Source organism: Taudactylus pleione, unplaced genomic scaffold, assembly GCF_031769625.1.
Source record: "Taudactylus pleione unplaced genomic scaffold, aTauple2 ptg000046l, whole genome shotgun sequence".
Classification (NCBI taxonomy): Eukaryota; Metazoa; Chordata; class Amphibia; order Anura; family Myobatrachidae; genus Taudactylus; species Taudactylus pleione.
Genome location: NW_028284448.1, coordinates 7,749,839 through 7,772,836, shown reverse-complemented (window position 1 = coordinate 7,772,836; position 22,998 = coordinate 7,749,839). Strand labels below are relative to the sequence as shown.

Below are 22,998 nucleotides of genomic sequence, written 5' to 3'. Positions count from 1 at the left end.
GAATAGCCATTGGTCTATCTGACCAGGTGAGCACACAGCTGAGCTGCTCAGGTGCATCAGGTAATTGAAATGAAATTTTCCTTCATAGGCCTGAATACAGCAATGAAGGGTATGTAGTCGCTATGCCGACAGTCTAAATGCCGACTGACGGCATCCCGGCAAGGGTCTAATGACAGGCTTCGAAATCCAGATGCCTGTCATTTTACCTACATACAGATATGTAGAAACCCTCTAAATGCAAAAAATGTTTAGAGTGCCGGTGAAGTTTAAACACAAATGAGAGTCACTAAAACTCCCGCAACATAAATGGAGCAGTAAAAACAATAGTGATAACTTCTTGGCGCTCAGAAACTTCTCTTCAGAAAATGCTAAATTGAAAGCATTTTAATAAAACATGGAAGAATAAAAACAATGATAAAAATACATAGAATCCAAAATATGACAGCATAAAGTGCTGGGTAATGTAATATTGCACAAAATATCCAAATACTGGATGACAGTATAAAGTGCTTATTGATGTAATATTGCACAAAAAATACAAATCAAGTGCTGGATGGTATATGTTGCACCAAAATTCAAAGAAGAGAGGATCCTACCCAGTAGAGAATGTGGAGCCACAGGATGTTGAAAATACAGTGTAAGTCCGGATTACCCTGTATAGGCTCCACAAAGATTGTTCTCCAAATAGGCAAGGTAGTCCCACAAATAAAGTTCAGATGTAGTACAGCATACACAGTCCACCAACGTGTTTTGAGCTCCTATGGAGCTCTTTTTCAAGGTGTGGATCTGTGTATGTACTTGGTCCTATTCTTATACCCCCACTGAGTGATCTGGAAGCCGCAGACTGGAAGTGCGCGGCCGCTGACTTTCGGTTTGGTCTCCACGTGGTCCCGCGTGTATACCGGAAGTACCTGGTCCCGTGACTTCGAGTTTTCGTACAGGCATCAGCTGGTGACCTGACTTCCGGTTTTCATACATGCATCAGCTGCGGGGGAGGTTTTCAACACGTAGACACAAAAATAGTCCAAATTACTTTATAAAAAATCCTTTCTGTTGCTTCAAATGAGGATTTGGAGTGCGTTGATAATTACCTCAAACAGAAGAGTATAAGAGAAAAATTAATAATTAAACCAAGAAAAAAAATAAAGAGAAATATATTATAGGACAAATATAAAGATATATAAATAGGACAAATGTAAAAGGAATAATTATAAGAACCATTTTAATTCAAAGTCCTTATTAAGACCTCTTGGTAAAAGTGTTTTTAAATTAAAAATCCATTGCATTTCTTTTTGGGTGAGACGGCCTTCGATGTCCCTATTTTTCCAGGACCTTTTGATACAGTCAATCACCAGAAATCTTTTAATATGAGTCGGAGAGCAATTATGGACTTTTTTGAAATGCTTTGATAACGAATGCTTCTCTAAACATTTTTTTATATTTCGGATATGTTCGTTCATGCGCGTTTTCAAAGCTCTTGATGTCCTACCAATGTAGACCAATTCGCAGGAACACTCAATATAATAAATTACATTAATAGAATGACAAGTTAAAAAATGAGAAATGAAAAACTCTTTATTATTGTTGCGGAAATTGAGTATTTTTGCTTCTTTACTCTTAACTGTCTTGCACATATTGCACGGTCCACAGCGATGAAATCCCTTTGTTCTGATTCTCATTTGATTTTCTGTATCAAAGGTACTTTTGACAAGTTTATTCCTTAAATTATCCGCTTTTCTGTAGATAAAATTGGGTTTTGTACTCCTTATTATTGTTGTGGAAATTGAGCACTTTATACTGTCATACAATATTTGGATATTTTGTGCAATATTACATCACCTAGCACTTTATACTGTCATATTTTGGATTCTATGTATTTTTATCATTGTTGTTATTCTTCCATGTTTTATTAAAATGCTTTCAATTTAGCATTTTCTGAAGAGAATTTTCTGAGCGCCAAGAAGTTAACTATTGTTTTTACTGCTCCATTTATGTTGTGGGAGTTTTAGGGACTCTCATTTGTGTTTACACTTCACCGGCAGACTCTAAACATTTTGTGCACTTAGAGGGTTTCTACATATCTGTATATAAATATTTTACTTTTCCCTATCAGATCCTCCTTAAAGCAGCAAATATGTTTTCACATTTCGCTGAGAGAGAGAATATTGTTAAATTAGCGTTTTATCTTGATTGTAATGAGGTCGATGTCACGGATGATAATATTGAAACCACAATGTCCAGCATAAGCAAATGTTTACTTAAAGAAAATAAATTATGGTGGGAAAATGCGGCATTAGAAAGATATCAAGTGGAGAAAATCATCCCCAAAGGATTACAAATAAAAAAAACACCCTCATTTGGGGAAACATCATTAGAATTCAACAAAGAGTGGAATCTAATCTTGAACTATTGTTCATTTTCACTGATAGATCTCATCATTAAAGAGCAGAGAAAGGATTTGAAAATTCTAAATGAAAGAATTGAAATCTTAAAATCGTTGATACATCCATTTGAAGAAATGGAGGAATGTATAGAACTGAAAAAAAAGATCAAAATTAAAATTGAAAACAACACAAGAAATTGATATATAAAAAATGGAAGAAATTCCAACGCGATTTCAATTTCCTTAAAATAGTAAACACAAAAAACATTAGAAAACAGAATAAGAAAAAGGACAAAAAGCACAAAAAAACAACACAACATGAAGAACCATCACCCAAACCAACAAATAGACCTAGAAGAAAAACTACCCGACCATAAAGAATTTATATATAGAGACGAAGTAGGACAAAAACAACAAAAGAGAAATTATAATTCCTTCATACCACCGACTTTTAGAAGGAGAAATTACCGGCCACATAATTATGAAAATTGGCACACACCCAGACGCCCATGGAGACCATTATCAAGAAAGTTTCAGGATCGGGACATTCAAGTTTCAAATAGATATAATCCACTGGAAGAGGGCTTCACATCAATGAGGAGTCCTTTTTTAGAGGGAGGAAGACGACACTGGAAGAATCGGTACTATATCATCCAAAAACTAGAAGAGGGAAAAGAGGTGGCAGAAGCAAAAAGAGAAATAAGGGTACAAAAAAGAATAAAAAAAGAAATACATAATCTTCTGAAAAATCTATACCTGATCATCCCTGTTGTATCTTCAACTTAAGTTCAAGAACACTCACCGAGAAGGAAAAACGAGTACTCCATAGAGGCTTAAAATTTGCCCCCACGAGCAAAATTAATGCTTTTCAATCTTTTATTGACGTCCAAAGGTATATAAGAAAACTCACCTTAAAAAAATTATTTTCAACACAAGATTCTAATGCAGATAGAACAAGCAACAATTTTAAGAGAAAATCTAATTTTTATCCAGCTCATTTTAAAGGACCCTTTATAGAAAGTTTTAGCAAGCTAGTTTTGGATGATCTGGAAAATATTGCAAAGAAAAAATATGTTAGAAAATGGAACCTTACATCCAAAGAAAGAAAAGCTTTGACAAATTTACAGAAGGATTCAACTATAATTGTAAAACCATCCAACAAAGGAGGGAATATAGTGATTATGGACAAGTTGTGATATGAACAAGAGATCCACAAACAGTTACAAACTTTGACATACAAAAAACTGAGAACGGATACAACACCACGAATCACCCAAAGTTTACGTACTCTCTTAGAAGCAGCAGAACAAGCGTTATCTATTAAACACCAGGAACGTCTGTTTTTAGAAATTCAGAACCCCTTGACTCCAACAGTTTACTTATTACCCAAAGTCCATAAGGACGAAAAAAAATCCTCCGGGACGACCGATCATTTCCGGTGTTAATAGTATTACTAGTTATATTGACTTTTATCTTCAACCCATTGTTATCTCTAACCCATCCTACCTTAAAGATAACTACTGAGATTTCCACATTGGAACCTCAAAAGAAAAAATTCTTAGAAGATGGAATTAACTTTATTTTACACAACATTTTTTTTTCTTTTTAAACCATTATTACCTTGAAATGATTGGCACAACCATTGGCACCAGGTTCGCCCCAAGCTATGCCAACCTCTTCCTGGCAAAGTGGGAGGAGGATACAGTCTGGCATCATCCAGCTTGGGGCAAGAACCTGGTGTCATGGCATAGGTATATAGATGACATCATTTTTTTCTGGAAAGGTAACAAAGAAGATTTGGAAAATTTCTGCACTTATCTGAATAATAATTCTTTAAACATTAAACTAAGTTTCAATATAAGCAACCAGGAAATACATTTTTTAGATCTAAATATTTATATTAAAAATGGGACCCTACAAACTAAATGTTAAAGAAAGCTACTGACACCAATAGTTATATCGACAGAACTAGTGAACATCTCACTAGATGGCTAGAAGGTGTACCAAAAAGCCAATTTTTGAGGGTCAAACGTAATTGCACAGAGGATGAAACTTGCAGAGAACAAATAGAGGATATGAGTCATAATTTTATTGCAAGAGGATATGATCCAAAAGTTCTAGAGAAAAAAAGAAGAAACCATTGAATTAAATAGAAGCACATTACTCATTCATAAAAAGACACCACACGGAATCTAGACTTTGCTTTTATTACTAAATATGGTTCCCATTATAAACTTTTCGAAACCTCTTTTAAACGCCATTGGTATATTTTTAAAAAAGATAGTATTCTCAGTTCTATGTTAACTACAAAACCCAATTTTATCTACAGAAAAGCGGATAATTTAAGGAATAAACTTGTCAAAAGTACCTTTGATACAGAAAATCAAATGAGAATCAGAAAAAGGGATTTCATCGCTGTGGACCGTGCAATATGTGCAAGACAGTTAAGAGTAAAGAAGCAAAAATACTCAATTTCCGCAACAATAATAAAGAGTTTTTAATTTCTCATTTTTTACCTTGTCATTCTATTAAAGTAATTTATTATATTGAGTGTTCCTGCGAATTGGTCTACATTGGTAGGACATCAAGAGCTTTGAAAACGCGCATGAACGAACATATCCGAAATATAAAAAAAGGTTTAGAGACACATTCGTTATCAAAGCATTTTAAAAAAGTCCATAATTGCTCTCCGACTCATATTAAAAGATTTCTGGCGATTGTATCAAAAGGTCCTGGAAAACTAGGGACATCGAAGGCCGTCTCGCCCAAAGAGAAATGCAATGGATTTTTAATTTAAAAACACTTTTACCAAGAGGTCTTAATAAGGACTTGAATTAAAATGGTTCTTATAATTATTCCTTTTACATTTGTCCTATTTATATATCTTTATATTTGTCCTATAATATATTTCTCTTTAATTTTTATTCTTGTTTTAATTATTAATTTTTCTCTTATACTCTTCTGTTTGAGATAATTATCAACGCACTCCAAATCCTCATTTGAAGCAACAGAAAGGATTTTATCTAAAGTAATTTGGACTATTTCCTCATTTGAAGTAACAGAAAGGATTTTTTATAAAGTAATTTGGACTATTTCTATGTCTATTTGTGAAAAAGCTCCCCTGCAGCTGATGCATGTATGAAAACCGGAAGTCAGGTCACCAGCTGATGCCTGTACGAAAACCGGAAGTCATGGGACCAGGTACTTCCGGTATACACGCGGGACCATGTGGAGACCAAACCGAAAGTCAGCGGCCGCGCACTTCCGGTTGGCAGCTTCCAGATCACTCAGTGGGGGTATAAGAAAAGGACCAAGTGCATACACAGATCCACACCTTGAAAAAGAGCTCCATAGAGGCTCGAAACACGTTGGTGGACTGTGTATCCTGTACTACACCTGAACTTTATTTGTGGGACTACCTTGCCTATTTGGAGAACAAGCTTTGTGGAGCCTATACAGGGTAATCTGGACTTACCCTGTATTTTCAACAACCTGTGGCTCCATATTCTCTACTGGGTAGGATCCTCTCTTCTTTGAATTTTGGTGCAACATATACCATACAGCACTTTATTTGTATTTTTTGTGCAATATTATATCAATAAGCACTTTATACTGTCATACAGTATTTGTATATTTTGTGCAATACCTACGCCGGGAGCCCAATGCCCGGCATCCTGATCGAAGGTAAGCCGGGCACGGACAGAAGCGGAGGTGTTGGGTTAGGGGCTCTTGTGGGGGACTTAGGGTTAGGCACCCCCCTGGTAGGGTTAGGCTAGGGGAAGGGGGGGTTAAGGATAGGCACCCCCGGGGGAGGTTAGGGTTAGGCACCCCCGGGAGACTTAGGTTTAGGCTGCAGAGATGGGGGGGTTAGGTTTAGGTATTTACAGGGGGGGTTAGGCACTTGGGGGGAGGTTAAGGTTAGGCACCCCTAAGGGAGGGTTAGGATTAGGGGGTGGTTAGGTTAGCTAGTACTTACCTTAGCTGCTGTTGGGATCTTCACTGGATCTTCAGCGATCCCGCAATGAAGGAGTGTCTGAGCTTGTCAGAAATGTTAAGACCCAGATTTGTGACACCACGGTCTTATTATCATTCCATACACTTTCCATTCAAGTGATCAACTCAGATATTTAAATCCTATCATCTGAAATCTTTTCATTTATAGGGCACTAAAAATACCCTGATGTATCAATAATAACTCACAATTCTGCCACAGGAGGCTTGGCGGTTCCAAATTTCTTTAAATATTACCAAAAGCTCGGTTCAACCATTGGTATCTTTTGCCTACAAACCAACACTTGTTGGACATTCAAAACTTTACACAGGATTTCGGGCCCCCATCACCAACAGAGGTCCCTGGGATACTGCCAGGCAAGTGTGGCTGCATCCCTGGATCCCTGAGAACTCCCCTGCCAGATTCTAGCCACAAACGAGTGTGGCGTTGCCCGCGGCCGCCATCTTGGATTCGTGGCTGGGCATCCTGCTATCCATCCTCCCTTGTTCCTGCTGTCTCAAGCCCCCAGAGTTATAACTGGGCACCCCCAGACTCCAAGCTACTCCCTAGCCAGCTGGACAGCTTTTGGGAGCTGCTACAAGTCAGCATAAGATAGTGGAGCAACATTTTCTTACTACTCTCCCTGCTCACTGCTGCTAACTATTGTCTCTCTGTATAGCTGAGAGCTCTGCAGTGTGTGGTTTTCAACTGCTCCCCCCCCCTCAGGGAATATACTGCTTATTCACTTCACCTCCATCTCAGTGTGCATAACTGTAGGTGCAGTTGGTGGACAGAGTTCCATATAGAGGTACTAGCCTCAATTATTTTGGAGAAGTTTGTAAAATCCCAGAGTAGTCCCAGAGGCTCTCAAGCAGCTAAAAACAAGGATAAACCAACAACCTCTGGAGTTTCATTCTCCCAAACCTCCCCATCCTCTGCGGAGCCTTTTGATAACCTGTTTGATTCAAATAAATACAGCACAATATCTGGTCAAAAAGCTAAAGAAATCTCTGACATCATATCACTCTTACTCGACCAAAAGCTAGCACCCCTGGCGGAAGCAATTAGCTGTCGCCCAAGTGTCGCAACACTCTCAGCGGTTGACGGAGGTCGAAGAACAGGTGTCAGTGTTGGAGGATGAGCTGCATGAGACTAAAACACTAGTGCATACCCATGAATCTACTATAACGGCACTACATGATAAATTAGAGGACCTAGAGAACCGGAACAGACACAACAACCTCAGATTGATAGGTCTCCCTGAATCGGTTAAACCCAGGGATCTCCTGTTCCTTGTCTCCACATGACTGCCTACCGCTTTGGATATGGAAGCTAAAGTGAACTCTATCATTGCGGAGATGGCACACAGAATTGTTCCAATCTGTCAGGAGCAACAACAGCTCCCAAGAACTGTAATTTTCAAGATCCTGAATTAAGGTGCGAATTATGGAGGCGTATTCCAAATCCGGTTCCCTTTCCTTTGAAGGCCACAAATTACTCCTATTTCAGGACTTTTCGTTCCAAGTTTTGTCCCAACGTCGAGAATTTTCTCCTATCTGCAAAGAGCTCTTTTCTAAGGGAATACGCTTTGCATTGATGTATCCAGTGAAGTTATGCAATATGCATGAGGGCAAGCCTGTCTACTTTGATTCACCCAAACCTGCTAAGAAATTTCTGAAATCACTGGACACTAGCTCTACCTCGCCTCGTTCCACCCATGTGATGCGTTACTGGATAAGTATTTCTGTTGTTGTAAAAATGTTGTGGATTGTATATTTCCTGATTCCTCATGGGACACTTATGTTTGGCACCACACTTACTGTCTTAAGGGATATTGCTCTTATAGTTCTGAATTATTTTTTCAGTTTTGTCATATGTATTATACTCAACAACCTGTAGGGTTGTTATACTGGAACCATTGTTTATTACTATAATTAAGAGCAACCTTTTTGGTCGCTCTACTGGGTTCTTAAAATGAAAAATTATATTAGGTTTTTCTGGCTAACTAGTAATAGTTATCTGAACGCAGTTTTTGTTTTGTACACACTAGAATATATATTGTGTTACATGATTTTCCTCCCTTGTCCTGCTTGCTGGGACTGGACAAGGGGAACCGAGAGGTATATACATGTGCAATTTTTACCTAGGGTGGGTGTTGGTTAAAGTCTACACCGGATCCACAAGGGCCATTAGCTAAGCAAACTTTAAAATTCCTTACATGGAACGTTGAAGGGCTTAATACCCCTATTAAGAGAAAGAAAATATTACACCATCTAAAATGTTTTTCACCAGATGTAGCATTTTTACAGGAATCTCACTGGAAGTAAGGGGATTCCAACACTCTCAGGAACATTTGGGTAAAGGAATTCAAAAGTGCATATTTCACTACTAAAACTAGAGGAGTGGTTATTCTGTTTAGTAAATTTTTATCATATGAGAATATGGATGAACAGGCCGACCCAAATGGCAGATTTCTATTCTTAAAAATACGGATAGAAGGTGACATATTTACTTTTGCATGTGTGTATGCACCCCCTAGCCCCAACGCATCTTTTTTCTCTGATATTTATTCTAAATTACAGGTCTGTACAGAAGGAATTTTAATATTAGGGGGAAACCTTAATGTAGCTGTAGAACATGCTGTAGTTGCTTCAGGTAGCCTGAGGAGGGATAGAACCACTCTATCGCTACTTATAGATACATTCCACTTGGTAGACCCATGGCGTTATTTACACCCGGTGTCCAGAGAATATACTTTCTTTTCCCATCCACATAACTCGTTCTCTAGGCTGGATTACTGGTTGGTTTCTGAGACCTACCAATAGTTGGTAGGTCACTTTCAGAATTACATAGATGACAATTTAATTCATAGCCATGATATTAATCTTCTTTGGCAAGACTCTAAACCTGTCATGAGGGGTCAGAAGATCGCCTTCCGTGTTTCCCCGATAATAAGACACTGTCTTATTTTTTTTTTTGTCAAAAAAACCCCATAGGGCTTATTTTCGGGGTAGGGCTTATTTTACTTAACATTTTTTTTTTAAATCTCCCCCTCCCTTTTGAATGCAGTCTGAATGCGCGCCATTTCCCCACTTATCTTTACCTTCCTCCACGGTCCACAATTCTTGATCCGCGGCTCCTCCGACATCGACCTCGCCCTTCAGAGCCACGCCGTGACGTCATGACGTCACGAGCGCTGTCTCCAAAACAAGCTTTATTGAAAGCTTGTTTTGGAGTCTGACTACCGTATCTCACTGTAAGCTGGTGGAGGAGCGGCCAGAGCGGCCCGGGCAGCCTCCTCCAAGCTCTATCATTTAGTAAGGGACCGGGTCGGCGGGCGGTAGCAGCAGCGGCTGGGCCTCCTTTCCCCCCTGGCGGCATCCATTTCATGCGGGGGCGGAGCTGGGAGCATTTTAGTGTAGGACCGGACAAAATGGGGATTTAGGTAGGGCTTATTTTCGGGGTAGGGCTTATTTTGGACCGGGTTTCAAAAGTAGGGGTAGGGCTTATTTTCGGGGTAGGTCTTATTATCGGGGAAACACGTTATGTCTCGCATAAGAAAAAATCTCTCAAAAATAGACTCCAGTAAGCTAGTGCTTCGGTGGCCACCGCTTATGCTAAACTGTTACATGATCCTTCTGATTCTCACTCCAGGACATGTCGTGATGCTAAGGCTTTATATGACCTATTGTGTTCAAAACAGGCCCAAACAAACCTCAATTTTCAAAAGAACAAATACTTTTGTTGGGGGAATCGACTTGGAAAACTCTTGGCAAGAATGGTAAAATCTTACACATCCACGAAACCTATTTCTTTAATCAAATTAACCACCTCTACATCTACAGTACCATGATACCTAACAGAATCGCAGAAACATTCTTACTGTACTATGAAACATTGTACCAGGCACCTGTAGATAACTCTGACAAAGGGATGGAATTTTTAAGTCAGGCAGGGTCAACTAAGCTCACACCATCAGATAGGGAGAATCTTCTACCAATAACGGAGCAAGAGATTACCACTGTTATCAAATCATTACCTACTGGTAAAACCCCGGGCCCTGATGGATTGTCAGCGGCATATTATAAAATACTCTTTCCACAGGTAACTACCCACCTTTCAGTCTTATACAACGCAATACTTAATGGTAATCCAGCACCACCTGCATTTAATACTGCACATATCATAATTCTCCCGAAACTTAATAAGGACCCTGCTTTGGTCTCCTCCTACCGCTCAATTTCTTTGCTCAATCAGGATCTGAAATTGTTTTCCAAATTATGGCCCAGCATCTGCAATTATTACTCCCTAAATTAATACATCCGGCTCAAACAGGCTTTATCAAAGGACGTCACTCTACCCACAATATGCACACTGTCCTAGCGACAATGTACCCATCACATGCGGAGAAGGGGAAGAGACATATTGTGGTGAGTTGTGATGCCGACAAGGCATTCGATAGTGTCTTGGTCTCATTTAATATGTAAATTTAACCACCAACAATTTGGCCCTGATTTTATTCATATATTTAAAACATTGTACCAAGACCCGATTGCCTTTTTGACAATAAACTCTTTAAACACCCTGTTCATTCTGTTTAACTCTGGGCACGAGACAAGGTTGTCCGCTCTCACTCTTACTCTTTGATTTAGCCTTAAACCCTCTATTACGCCATTTTGAGAAAACAAAAGGATAGCGGGGCATTTTCCTGGCAAAACACAAGATAACATTTTCAGTTTTTGCTGATGATCTCTTATTATATTTCGCTAACCCCAAGGAAGCTATACCACTCCTTCTGCAAATCCTCCAAGATTTGGAGGGGATAGCGGGCATTAAAATTAATTTTTATAAATTGAGGCCATGCCTTATTTGGGGAGGCTAAGGCAGGATGGGGAAACTCCTTTCCCTTTAAGTGGGCAGGTAGGTATTTCACTTACTTAGGTGTCAATATTCCCTCACATCCCTCTCAACTTTATACCGTTAACTACACTGCACTATTGTTAAAAACATACAGATTTCAATAAATGGGCCCATCTCCCACTGTCTTACATAGGCAGATGCCACCTTTATAAAATGATTTGTTTTCCCAGATTTCTTTATATACTCCAAATGTTTCCAATTATACCAATTAAGAGAGACCTTAGACTTCTCAATCAAGTCCAATCAAGCCCCTACAGAAATTCATATGGGCAGGAAAACGCCCTAGAATTTCATTATTTAAGCAGAAGCATATGGGTGGTGTAAACCTACCATGCCTCTGGCAGCTAATTATAGAATAGCAGAAACAAATGCAAGTGAACACTCTAACTATGCTGAACCTAATAATAATACTGCTAAATTGCATCCAAGAGGTTCTTAGCATAATTATGGCCATAATTATGGGCCTGCTCACCATATCCAGGTGACCTCCATCAGGCAGGGACTTAACACTCCTATGGAACAAATACAGGGCACGGGAACCCCCAGGCCAACCCAGCAGAACCGCCCCATGGCATCACCCTAGTGTGATATTTAAAGTGAAGGTTAGAGAATAATAGAGAAATGCCTTTGTGTTAAGTCCTACATAAGTAGGAGGTTATAATTAAAAGTGTATAAAGTGCTACATATATAAAAAACAAACTAAAAAAATGAAAAAGTGTACAATATGATGCCATGAAAGTCCAGCCACACCAGCCCAGAGAGCTCCGCACCCCAATACCAGTCCCAAAACTGACACACAGCATATATATAGTAGGTTTTACCCTCAGTGTGCCTTGTTAGATGTGCAGTCTTCGAATGCAAGGACTCCTTGCTAATTAAAAACACCCAGTAACAGGTGGGAGGGGTGCTAATGAAGGTGGAAGGAGTCTCGTCCTTCCAGTGTACATACATACACACAGTACAGAATACATAGGGGGAGGGACCCCTCCCCCTATGTAATTATAGAATAGCCATGACTTGGATTGGGGGTCATAGCAATTTACCATGCACTCTGTGGAGCAGGCTTTAATCCTAACTGTAACATGGTATTTCTCCTACACACCCACCCTATTTCTCTACCTCCCGCAGCTAAAGAAAACATCCTATTACATACAACATGCTCAGCATGGAGTACTATTAGATCACAATCCCACCTATCCAAATTGTCCTCGCTATTTTTACCATTATGGAGTAATTCGTCTTTCTCACCTGGTAACAGCCCAATTACAACTCTGGCAAACCAGTGGCCTTAGGTATCTTTATCAATTACTACATGACCAAACACTCCAACCTCTCACTCGCTCTCAGCTGCAAGAGAAATTTTCTTCCATTTCTATCCCATTATTCCCTTATTTACAGGCAGTGAGTTATATTCAAACTATGTTACGTGGTCTTTTGGCAGCGGACTTAAATTGGGCCTTTGAGCAGCCGCTTATGACGTTTTTATTGCCGGAACAACAGGTCTCCCGATTACCAGCTGGACAAGCGTGATTAATCACTATACTCCCTCCTGTGAAGTGAACCTACCCTCCCACCAACACCGTGCAGTCTGGAACTGTGGAAGCAGAGTAAGCAGAGCCCTCACTGCTTTCAACAGCGACAGGGGTAAGATCGCAATTAAGGAGACTGTGGCATTTCTCCTAAAAACAAATGATTTGTAACACTACTTGCTACTATGGGCTGCTAACCTGGATATCTCTAAGGACACTGAATATAAGGAAAGTGGAGTTTAAAATATAGCTGGTGATATTTCTCTGGAAAGAAGGATGAGACTTTCTTTCAAAGGCTATTGAACTTTATGCTGTCTAAAGGACATTAATTGGCTGCTCCCAAAATTGGGCTTTTACTAGGCGGAGTTCATTAAGTTTTTTATCAGCACATTTTTTATTAATCATTACTGAAGATATAAATACATTTCTAACTGTGTATCAGTATATATTGTGCAACATTATTTTTATTTATGTATATATGGATATATTTTATATTAAATACTGTTTTATATTTGATATCTTTATGCGCTCCTTGTTATTGAAAGATAGCAGTTATTGTTAGATCTCCAAATGTAACTGAAAGTATGGAATATTACTTTTCTAGTCCTTCATGTGTCCACTGTCATAGAAACTGTTTGTAAAAAACTATTTTAATATTATTTTTCTAGAGATATTGTTGCCTATATCTTTCAGTGCCAGATTTAAAAACTTAAATCTGTGTTATATCATCCATGTATCTTTAGTATAGATATATCATATGCTTAAAGGGATTGTTGCTATTTATGTATTCTCCCTCCCAGCTACCCATGTAGTTGGTGTAGCTGGGTGCAAAAATAGTTCCCATAGCTGTACCGCACAATTACAGGTAAATTGTAGGGTATTTAAGAAGACTCCAGCAACTCAATACTTACCCCTTAGGAAGTCTTATATAGACGAAACACATTGGGACTGCTTCTTGGTTTCTCCTAAAGAGGACATTAATGTGCATAGACTAATTTGTACTATTTTACTCATGTGGAGGTTCCTAATAGCTGAGATTGAGGGCCTGATTCAGAGCTGCGCACAATGCTGATGGGCACGCAGTTGAGTGATTTTTTTGCAACTGCACATGCGTGAAAATCCCTAAAGGTTGTGCAGCGCATATGTTACCCAGAGTGTACACACAAAGGTGCTGTTGTGAATGAGACAGATGGTATCAGAAATGTTGAGGAAAAGTGATGGGTGTTCCTGGAAGGTGACTACTAATGCGCGCAAAATGGTCTGTTTAATGTTATGGGAATGTCACGGGCGTGTCAGTAAAGCGTCTGCATACACACACACGCATAGGGCTGGTGCAAGTTTCGACAGTGCGACCGCTGGTGGCAACTAAGGATGCACTAATCAGTATTACTGCACCTACAGACGAAAGAATGTACACAAGGGAAGGACTTTGTAGCAGTATAAAAGGGCGAACGACAATAGACACTACATGCACGATATGAGACCTCAGACTGCGTAGGGCATCGGAGTGGCTAATTTATGCACGTCCATGCAACAGCGTTCAAACACACTGGCATGCCTGCGTTCGGCCGAACACCCCCCAGCCACCTTCCACAAACGACACTTCCTGTCAATCACTCTGCAATGGGTCTGCGTAGTCACTACGAATGCAGCACCAATCGCAATTGCTAGCTTGCGCATGCGCACTGTGATGCATACGCAGTACAAAACAATCGCCGATTGCGTGCGTATTAGCAACTGCGTTCCTTGCTGAATCAGGCCCTGTGTCTGGTATAATCCTGTTGCCAGAACTAATTGCCAAACAAAAGCATTTTGCAAATTTGTGCCTACACAGGTCACAGTCTTTTTATGCTCATAAAAAGGAGAGTGTTTTTATTTCCACTTACTTGAAATTCATCAAAGCACAGCAGACAGGCTTCTTCACTTAGCTCCTCAGCTATGGGGGCAATAGGGTCATATGTTTTGGCCATGAATCCTGCCTTCCTTTTCGGTAAGGTTTTTTTAAGTCTGTGTATTCCTAGATCAAAAAAGCAATATAACTTTACAATATTGTTTAGTATAATGGTGCGTACACACTGGGCGATATTACTGAGCGATTGCACGATTACGACATCGTAATCGTGCAATCGTTCAGTAATCGTGCACAAATCGTTCACTTTTATGTCAGAAATGACCAGCGATGCGCGCTCCCACTGGTCGTTTCCGACATTGTCCATCGCCTGAACATGCAGGCTAATCTGCCGATACCGACAGATTGGCATGGTCAGGAATGATGGACTGTGCCTGACTGAACGACTGGTCCTTCAGTGCTGACATTACAGGTGATCAGGAACGACGGTACGATTACAATGTTGTAATCGTACTGTCTTTCCTGATCACCCAGTGTGTACGCACCTTAACTGTAAAACCCAAATCTCTGATCAAACTAAATTTTGTTCTAAATAGTTCTAATTTTAGTGAAGTAACTAGTAAGGCACACAAATACAATATGAACATAGAAACTGAAAAACCCAGCAGTACCATGCTGACAGATCGGCATATATAAGAGTGGCTGAAACATATTTATAATACAGACAAGGAGAAGGTAATGTTTAACACTTTTAAAAACTACTTTTCTCTGTAAAGGGCAGAATGTTGATCTAATACGTGGTCATATAGTGGGCAATTTTTAAGTTTAAGCAACAAGACTGGCATTTCTTCCAAAAGGACCAAGACCATTCCCTGATCTCTTTTCTTGCATGCACATAATATACGCCATCTATTCTCAGGCTCCAGGTTGAACATTCTGATAAATATTTTAATGCATCCAACGGACATTTAGTACCAATCCATAATTTATCTTTTAAGGTGCCCACACACATACCGACTTTTCATCCAATTAGGCCGATTTCGACGAATCGTGACTACAGATCATGTAAAAAATGGCCAAATCGTGATCATGATGACGATGCGCGTCCCCGCTCGTCGTACCTCGCATCTTCAGATCTGCCGTGCTGTAGGGCAGATTAGCCAATCTGGGATACAATGCACTGGCTGCAAGATAGATCTTTGGTCAGATTGGACATTTTTAACTCCAAATCGTGACCATGACTGCCTGGGGAGAGTGCAGGGAGATTTCAGGGGAAATCGTGTACATCGGCTGATTGGGAGCAAGTCGGTATGTGTGTGGGCACCTTGACTTTGCTAGTGTCTTGTACTAACCATTGTAATTTATTGTCTACATTAATAGAAGGGATAATTTCATATGTTTTACCAGAAATGGCAGACTGATTCACACGACTGTTAATCCTTTGTTTGGGTAGAGCAATTAAGTTACTAGAGCCCTTGCAAAAAACTACAATTACTTAATAAAATAAAGTTAAGTTATCACAACTTACTTTCATGCACATCAAGCATAAATCCATGGAAATGCACCCGCTTTTTCTGTTCAACATCAACATGGGAAAAAAACATGTCCATTACCATAGTCTTGCCTGTACCTTAAAATAAAATAAAATAATATATTTTAAAGTACTATATTCTTCAACATAATTTAATCTGTAACTTTAAAATTCAGATTTTATGCCAGCTATGATGTAACAGCTAACTCATTAGCTACTATAACTGTTCTTGTCTACACAAAGTGAGAATAATAGTTCTGTTATTATTACTAAACACCCACCCAATGTATTAAAGATGAGATGTATCAAAGCTTCTAAAGAGTAGAGAAGTTGAAAAGTGGAGAACTTGCCCATAGCAACCAATCATCTTCTAAGTCAAAGTTAATTGGTTGCTATGGGCAACTTCTCCACTTGTCCACTCTTTAGAAGGTTTGATACATCTCCACCTAAATTACCACAAGTGGTCATGGCAGAGCTCAAGTGTGTGCCTCTGGTAAGATATTAATTGGGCAATGATGTCTGTGACCTGAACTGCTGGTGAGCAGAACTGGCATCCTAGACAAAACTATGCCATAACTGAGTCACTAGAGGACGCCATAAAGCCAAATATAGTCAAAAACAACGGGGTTAATTTACAGTTGTAATTGGAGTTACACATATATTGAAAAACATATTAAGGTACATGCAATGCAATACACAGTGTAAATTAGTACCCTGTAAGCATATCTTGAGAATATCTTGCCACCACCACTATCTTGTATATTACTGCTTTATCTTTAGTGGAGGTGTCTAAAAAGAATAAATAATTAGAGGAAAACCCACCATCCTCAAGTAAGAACCACTAATACAGGTTGGGCTGGATATAACTAAAGAATGGGGGAAAGAGTGTCAGAGCCAAACGCAGCAACCAGATTAATAGTGTATTATAGTCAAAAGAAAGTATGCATGTGGAGCTACAACTCCCAGCAAGCCCGGAACAACCATTGTCTGCTTGGGCATGCTAGTGTCTATAAAACTATTACTATTATCATTAATAGAATCATTATTATTCTGTTAAAACCACATGATATCCCCTTTCCTGAAGCAATCCAATTGAAATAAAAACACATAAGAGGTTAATGAAAATTGCTCCGAGCAGACCTGCAATAAAAATGAATTTACTATTACTGTACTTGATCCAATCAGATCCAATTTGTTTTACAATGAAAGCTTTTTCTCAAAATGTGAAGTTTGCTCACATCAACTAATCAGCTTCTAGCTATCATTTATCTAATACATTCTATAAAATAATAGATATAATCTGATTGATTGCCGTCGGCAACTTCTCGGCTTGTCCTTTTTAGAAGGCTTGATACATCCCCTGCTTAATATTTAATATATATGGGTCCATGGGAACTAAGCATAATAGAATGCAGTAACATATTGATCAAAGAAAAATAGCAGCAAATCAAACCCAAATTAAATGTAATTATTGCATATTTTATCAAACTGATGGACTGTACAATATAAGGGGGTACTGCACATGCAGGGATTTTGTTTTGTGTAAAATACGTATCTTATAAATCATGGCCATAAAGACTTTTTAATTGCTTATTTAATGATTCTACTGGGAGTTTATGTCAAAAGTCAGTCTCAAGTGTGAGTTACAGTTTTGGCATCTGTCAACAAGAAGGAAACAGGAAAACTTTGAGTATGTTCCGAGGCGGGTAATCTTATCATAATGGGATGGAGGTGTTACATTATTAACAAAGACTAGACACTTGCAGTACAGAAAGGGGTTATTTTGTTTACCAAGGGAGATGATGTGGCCAAATTAATTACTCAATTTAAAAATAGATTAAATACATGTCATGGCAAGAAATGGAATTAATTATTGGGATGATCTTTTTTAAACCTGCCTTTTTCTTTGAAAGTACACGTAAATACAAAAAAAACAACAGTATAACGCAAAACACAGCAGTATATCTGATTCAGACTTAAAATGTGTATATTATGCTCCACAATAACATAGATATGCAGCTTGACAGTGTAAGTAGTAAATGCAAAGTTGTATTACCCTATTCATATCTAATATAATGACTATGTTATTAATAAATGCAATACTCCCATGTTCCATATCAAATGTAATGAAATACTAACGCTCTTCCATATGCTCTGTTTACTGTTATATACTGTAAATAAAATGTGCATGATCCTGCTGTAGTCTAACTGGAAATTACAAATAGGAAATTCAAACAGACGATCAAAATTTATACTTAATGTAGTACTAATGAATCAGGAACACTAATGAGTGAAGTACTTTCAGCTGCAGTGGTCAAAACATAGGTTTCTAGTAGTCACAAAAGGTACACATCCTAAGAAGTGTATCTTGGTATGTGTTCAAGTCACATTAGGTTACACAACTTACGCTATCCTGCCCCCAATATGCCACTCCAGGCATAAAGAGCTAGTTACGGATGCATTTTGGTAATTATTTACTCCACTCAATGGGCTCAATTCAATTCAAGGAGCTCCCGAAGCCATTCAATTCAGCACGCTGTTAAGCCAAACTGAAGGATTTCTTCTCGCACACCTCCTGCGGTGCAAGCAGAAATCCAACATAACTACTTGCGCGATGCTGTTGTCTGCCCTTAGCGCGGCAGAAACAGCATCGCGGCAGGCACTGAAGTCGGAGAATGCTGGTTCTCGTGACTAAACACCAAGTTTAAGGCGTGAGAACGGGCATTCTCCGACATAACAGCACGCTGAAATGAATAGCTCGGGAGCTCCTTCCCGGCGCTATATAATTTGCGTTGAATTGAATTTCCGTGAATTGAGCCCAATAAGGTGTCATATGTATTTTGTGTTGAACTATTAACAAATATTGCAAAAATATGTTGTTTACAAACACTGAAACACAGTGATTCTTGATTGGTGCATGCAAAGTTGTCACTTACCAACATCTCCAAAGACATACAACCCTCTTGGAGGTTTTCTTCGTGTGAATAACTAGAATGTAATACAAAGCACAATAGTCAAACCTAAGCATATGCACTTACTTTATGTATGTATTAATTAATTGTTTTATCTAATGTATGATATTTAGCTTTAATGTAACATTTTATTTATTTAGTATTTTCATTACAAATATGGGTCTCATGTGCACTCAGGGATTTTGGTAAGTGTTTTTTTAAGCTGTGACATAATTAGATTAAAACCTCTGTTTTTACTATTCCACCAGAGCCTAAAGGGCCATAAAATATAAATGATCAAATATCAAGCATGAGTAAAAACAGACTGATTTGTATTTTGTATAAAGCATTTCATGCATATAATGCTGCAATAAACAAAAAAAAATATGAAGCATTAAATTAAAATCCATTGTTCAATATTAATCATGTTCCACTGCACCTCTACCACTAGCAATCTTCTTTCACATCTTTAAGAGAGTAGCCTGGTGGTTCCATTGAAAAGCTGTGAATACAGTCATTTAAGTTACTGTGATATCATTGGGTGTGCTCTTAAAGCAATCCACATTGTGTGGCATTGCATGTTGTCATTATCACTATGCTTTCCATGTGTGTGATTTCTGACAAAAACCTGTGGCTTTCCTCACTGTTCATCATCTTAATTTCTAACCAGAATAGGTAACTCCAGAGATCGGGGAGATATACTTTCAGTTACTGCGAATTATCTGAAACAATAGATAATGTGTACAACCCTTAAAAAATAAAGCACCTAGTTGTCCCTTCCAAGACTAAAAATGAGTCCAACATAGAAGAGGTATGATATTCATGGCAGGTGGTTACAGAGGCGGCGCTACCACTATTCAAACTTAGGCAGCTGCCTAAGAGCGCCGGCCACTGCAGGGCGCCGATGGATTAATGTGTAGTGTGGACCGCACATAAGTGCAGTTTGCACTACCGGCAGCTGTGTGTTTGTTTAGCAGCCAATGAGTCAGACAGACTCTAGGGGCACTGCTAGGGGGGCTACTGCGGGCACTGCACGCCCGTGGGACCACTACTGGGGGCACTGCCTAGAGGGGGATTACTACTAGGGGTACTGCTGGGGGGGCTACTACTGGGGGCACTGCTGTGGGGGACTGCTACTGGGGGCACTGCTGGGGGGACTGCTACTGGGGCACTGCTGCGGGGGACTGCTACTGGGGGCACTGCTGAGGGGACTACTACTGGGGGCACTGCTGGGGGGACTACTACTGGGGGAACTACTACTAGGGGCACTGGTGGGGGGAGTACTACTAGGGGTACTGCTACTGGGGCACTGCTGGGGGGACTACTACTGGGGACACTGCACTGGTGGGACTGGGGGGCACTGCATAGTGAGGGATTACTGCTGGGGCACTGCTGGGGGAGGGCTGATACTGGTGGATTACTACTGAGGCACTTCTGGGGGGGAGACTACTACTGGGAGCACTGCATCAGGAGGACCACTACTGGGGGCACTGCATAGGGAGGGTTACTACTGGGGGCACTATATAAAGGGCACTGCATAGGTGGGGGACTACTACTGGGGGCACTGCATAGGGGGGCCACTACTGGGGGCAATGTATAAGGGGCTCTACTGAGGGCACTATATAAGGGGCATTATATTGGGGGCACTGCATGGGGGGACCACTACTGGGGGCACTGCATAGGTGGGACCACTACTGCCGGCACTGCATAGGGGGTCCACTATTGGGGGCACTGTATAAGAGGAACTACTGGGTGCACTGTATAAGGGCTTGTGTAGCTATTGAGGTTGGGGGGAGGGGCATAAGGCTGAAGAAATACCTAGGGTACCAAGAAACCTTGCACCGGCCCTAGGTGGTTATAACAATTCAATAGATATCAAACTAAAGAGATCACTCCCTCTGGGATGCAGTCAATATCCCGACCACGCTCAGAATGCCGGCACCAGAATCCTTACACTTGTCAGAATACAGACACTTGTCAGAATTCCGGCGGGGCCGGCATCCCGATCGCCAGAATCCCGAAGGTAAGTAGTGGGGTTGGGGGGAGGGTTAGCGCTAGGGTTACGCACTAGGGGGAGGGTTAGGCACTAAGGGGGGCGGGTTAGGTAGGTTTAGGAAGCGGGGAGGGGGAGGTTAGGTTTAGGCATTAGAGGGGGAGGTTGTGGTCAGGCACCAGGGAGGGAGGGTTAGGGTAGAGGTGTAGGGTTAGAATCCTGACCGACAAGTGACAGTATTTTATCCCTGTCGGGATGCAGAGCACAAGCATTCCGTACCCATCCCCTTCCTCTTCCACATCATTCCACATCATTCCTAGTAGCTGACGAGCATTCTCTCGGAAAATTATCTTTGCTTAGAAACCATTGTCTTTATGATACATGGCAGTGCGGAACCACTTGGCCAAAGGCTTTTCCTTTTATTCTAAGATATAAAACTAGAATCAATATTATTACCCAGCCGAGTACATCCAAACTTACAAACACTTCTATTTCACCAGTAACCTGGTTTTACCACAGTCCATTTCAGTTGAGCTGTAAGACCTTTAGGCCTTCTCTCCCTCTTGTCACCTTCAAGTTGTTAAGCCATTCAGCTTAATGCCACACTACTTGTTTTTATTTAACATCCTACTCAATATCCTAATCAATACTGTAGTACTCTGCTATTCAGCAGAGAAAAGAACTTAGGCTGGGGACAGAAGGACGGATCATGCCTCTGGAGCCGGGGGTCGACCAACAAGATTATAATTCAATTTGGCCAAGATCCAGTGCCGCAAGCCAATTATGTGGATTACTCTGGGCTTTACTACCTACAAAGAAAAACTAAGATCTTTTAGCCAGTTTCCGTCATGCCCTAAAATTATCTTATTGAGTTTATATTATAGCCTGTGTGTGAACTCACTCACCAATATTAACAAAGATTACAAAAGGGTCAAAAGATAAAACACACTACTTTTTTTTATTGCCAGTATGTATACTGAATAATAAAACCCACATTTTAAATGTAAAAGTATATATATATAAAAAAGAACAGAAAGCCTAATTCTTACTACTTGCTTTATACCAGAGACAAGAAAAATAAATTAACATGCTTACTGTAGGAATTCACCCACACACAGCTGTAATGCAACCTTGTACTTGTCTTGCTTTTGTATAATTTTTTATAAATAAATACTTGGGAGTGAACGGTTGCATTTTTGGCATACCATAAACACCACTACAAGATATTGTTCACCCAGGAACACTTCTCTAAAACATTATTTCCTAAATATGCCTCAAAACATTATCCACAAGTCTGTTTTTCCAATTCTGATTCAAAATGTCTAAAGGCCCCCATACATCAGCAATCTATTAGAAACATAGAATTTGACGACAGATAAGAACCACTTGGCCCATCTAGTCTGCCCCATTTTTAAACATATTATTACCTCAACCCTTATTGATCCTTACTTCTTCTGAAGGATATCTTTATGTCTATCCCATGCATGTTTAAATTGCTCTACTATCTTAGCCTCTACCACCTCTGATGGGAGGCTATTCCACTTGTCCATTACCCTTTCTGTGAAGTAATTTTTCCTCAAATTTCCCCTGAACCTACCACCCTCCAGTTTCAGAACATGTCCTCTTGTTCTAATACTTCTCTTTCTTTGAAAAATGTCTCCTTCCTTTACCTTGTTAAAACCCTTTATATATTTGAACGTTTCTATCATGTCCCCCCCTATCCCTTCTCTGCCCCAAACTATACATTTTAAGATCTTTTAGTCTTTCCTTGTACGTTTTGTGGTGTAGACCTTGCACCATTTTAGTTGCCCTTCTTTGTATAGTCTCTAATGTATTAATATAATTCTGGAA

At 39.8% G+C, this 22,998-nt stretch overlaps 1 protein-coding gene across 1 annotated transcript in view; it reads right to left on the bottom strand.

The window, feature by feature from the left end:
* The window catches only part of AFG1L (AFG1 like ATPase), a 255,712-nt gene that overhangs the window by 165,590 nt on the left and 67,124 nt on the right, over positions 1-22,998 (bottom strand). Inside the window, exons 3-5 of the mRNA XM_088460454.1 lie at positions 19,140-19,191; positions 16,201-16,302; positions 14,710-14,840 (exon numbers count right to left, since the gene is read on the bottom strand). Of these exons, the coding sequence (XP_088316580.1) occupies positions 14,710-14,840; positions 16,201-16,302; positions 19,140-19,191 (285 nt within the window). The remainder of the gene's footprint in view (positions 1-14,709; positions 14,841-16,200; positions 16,303-19,139; positions 19,192-22,998) is intronic.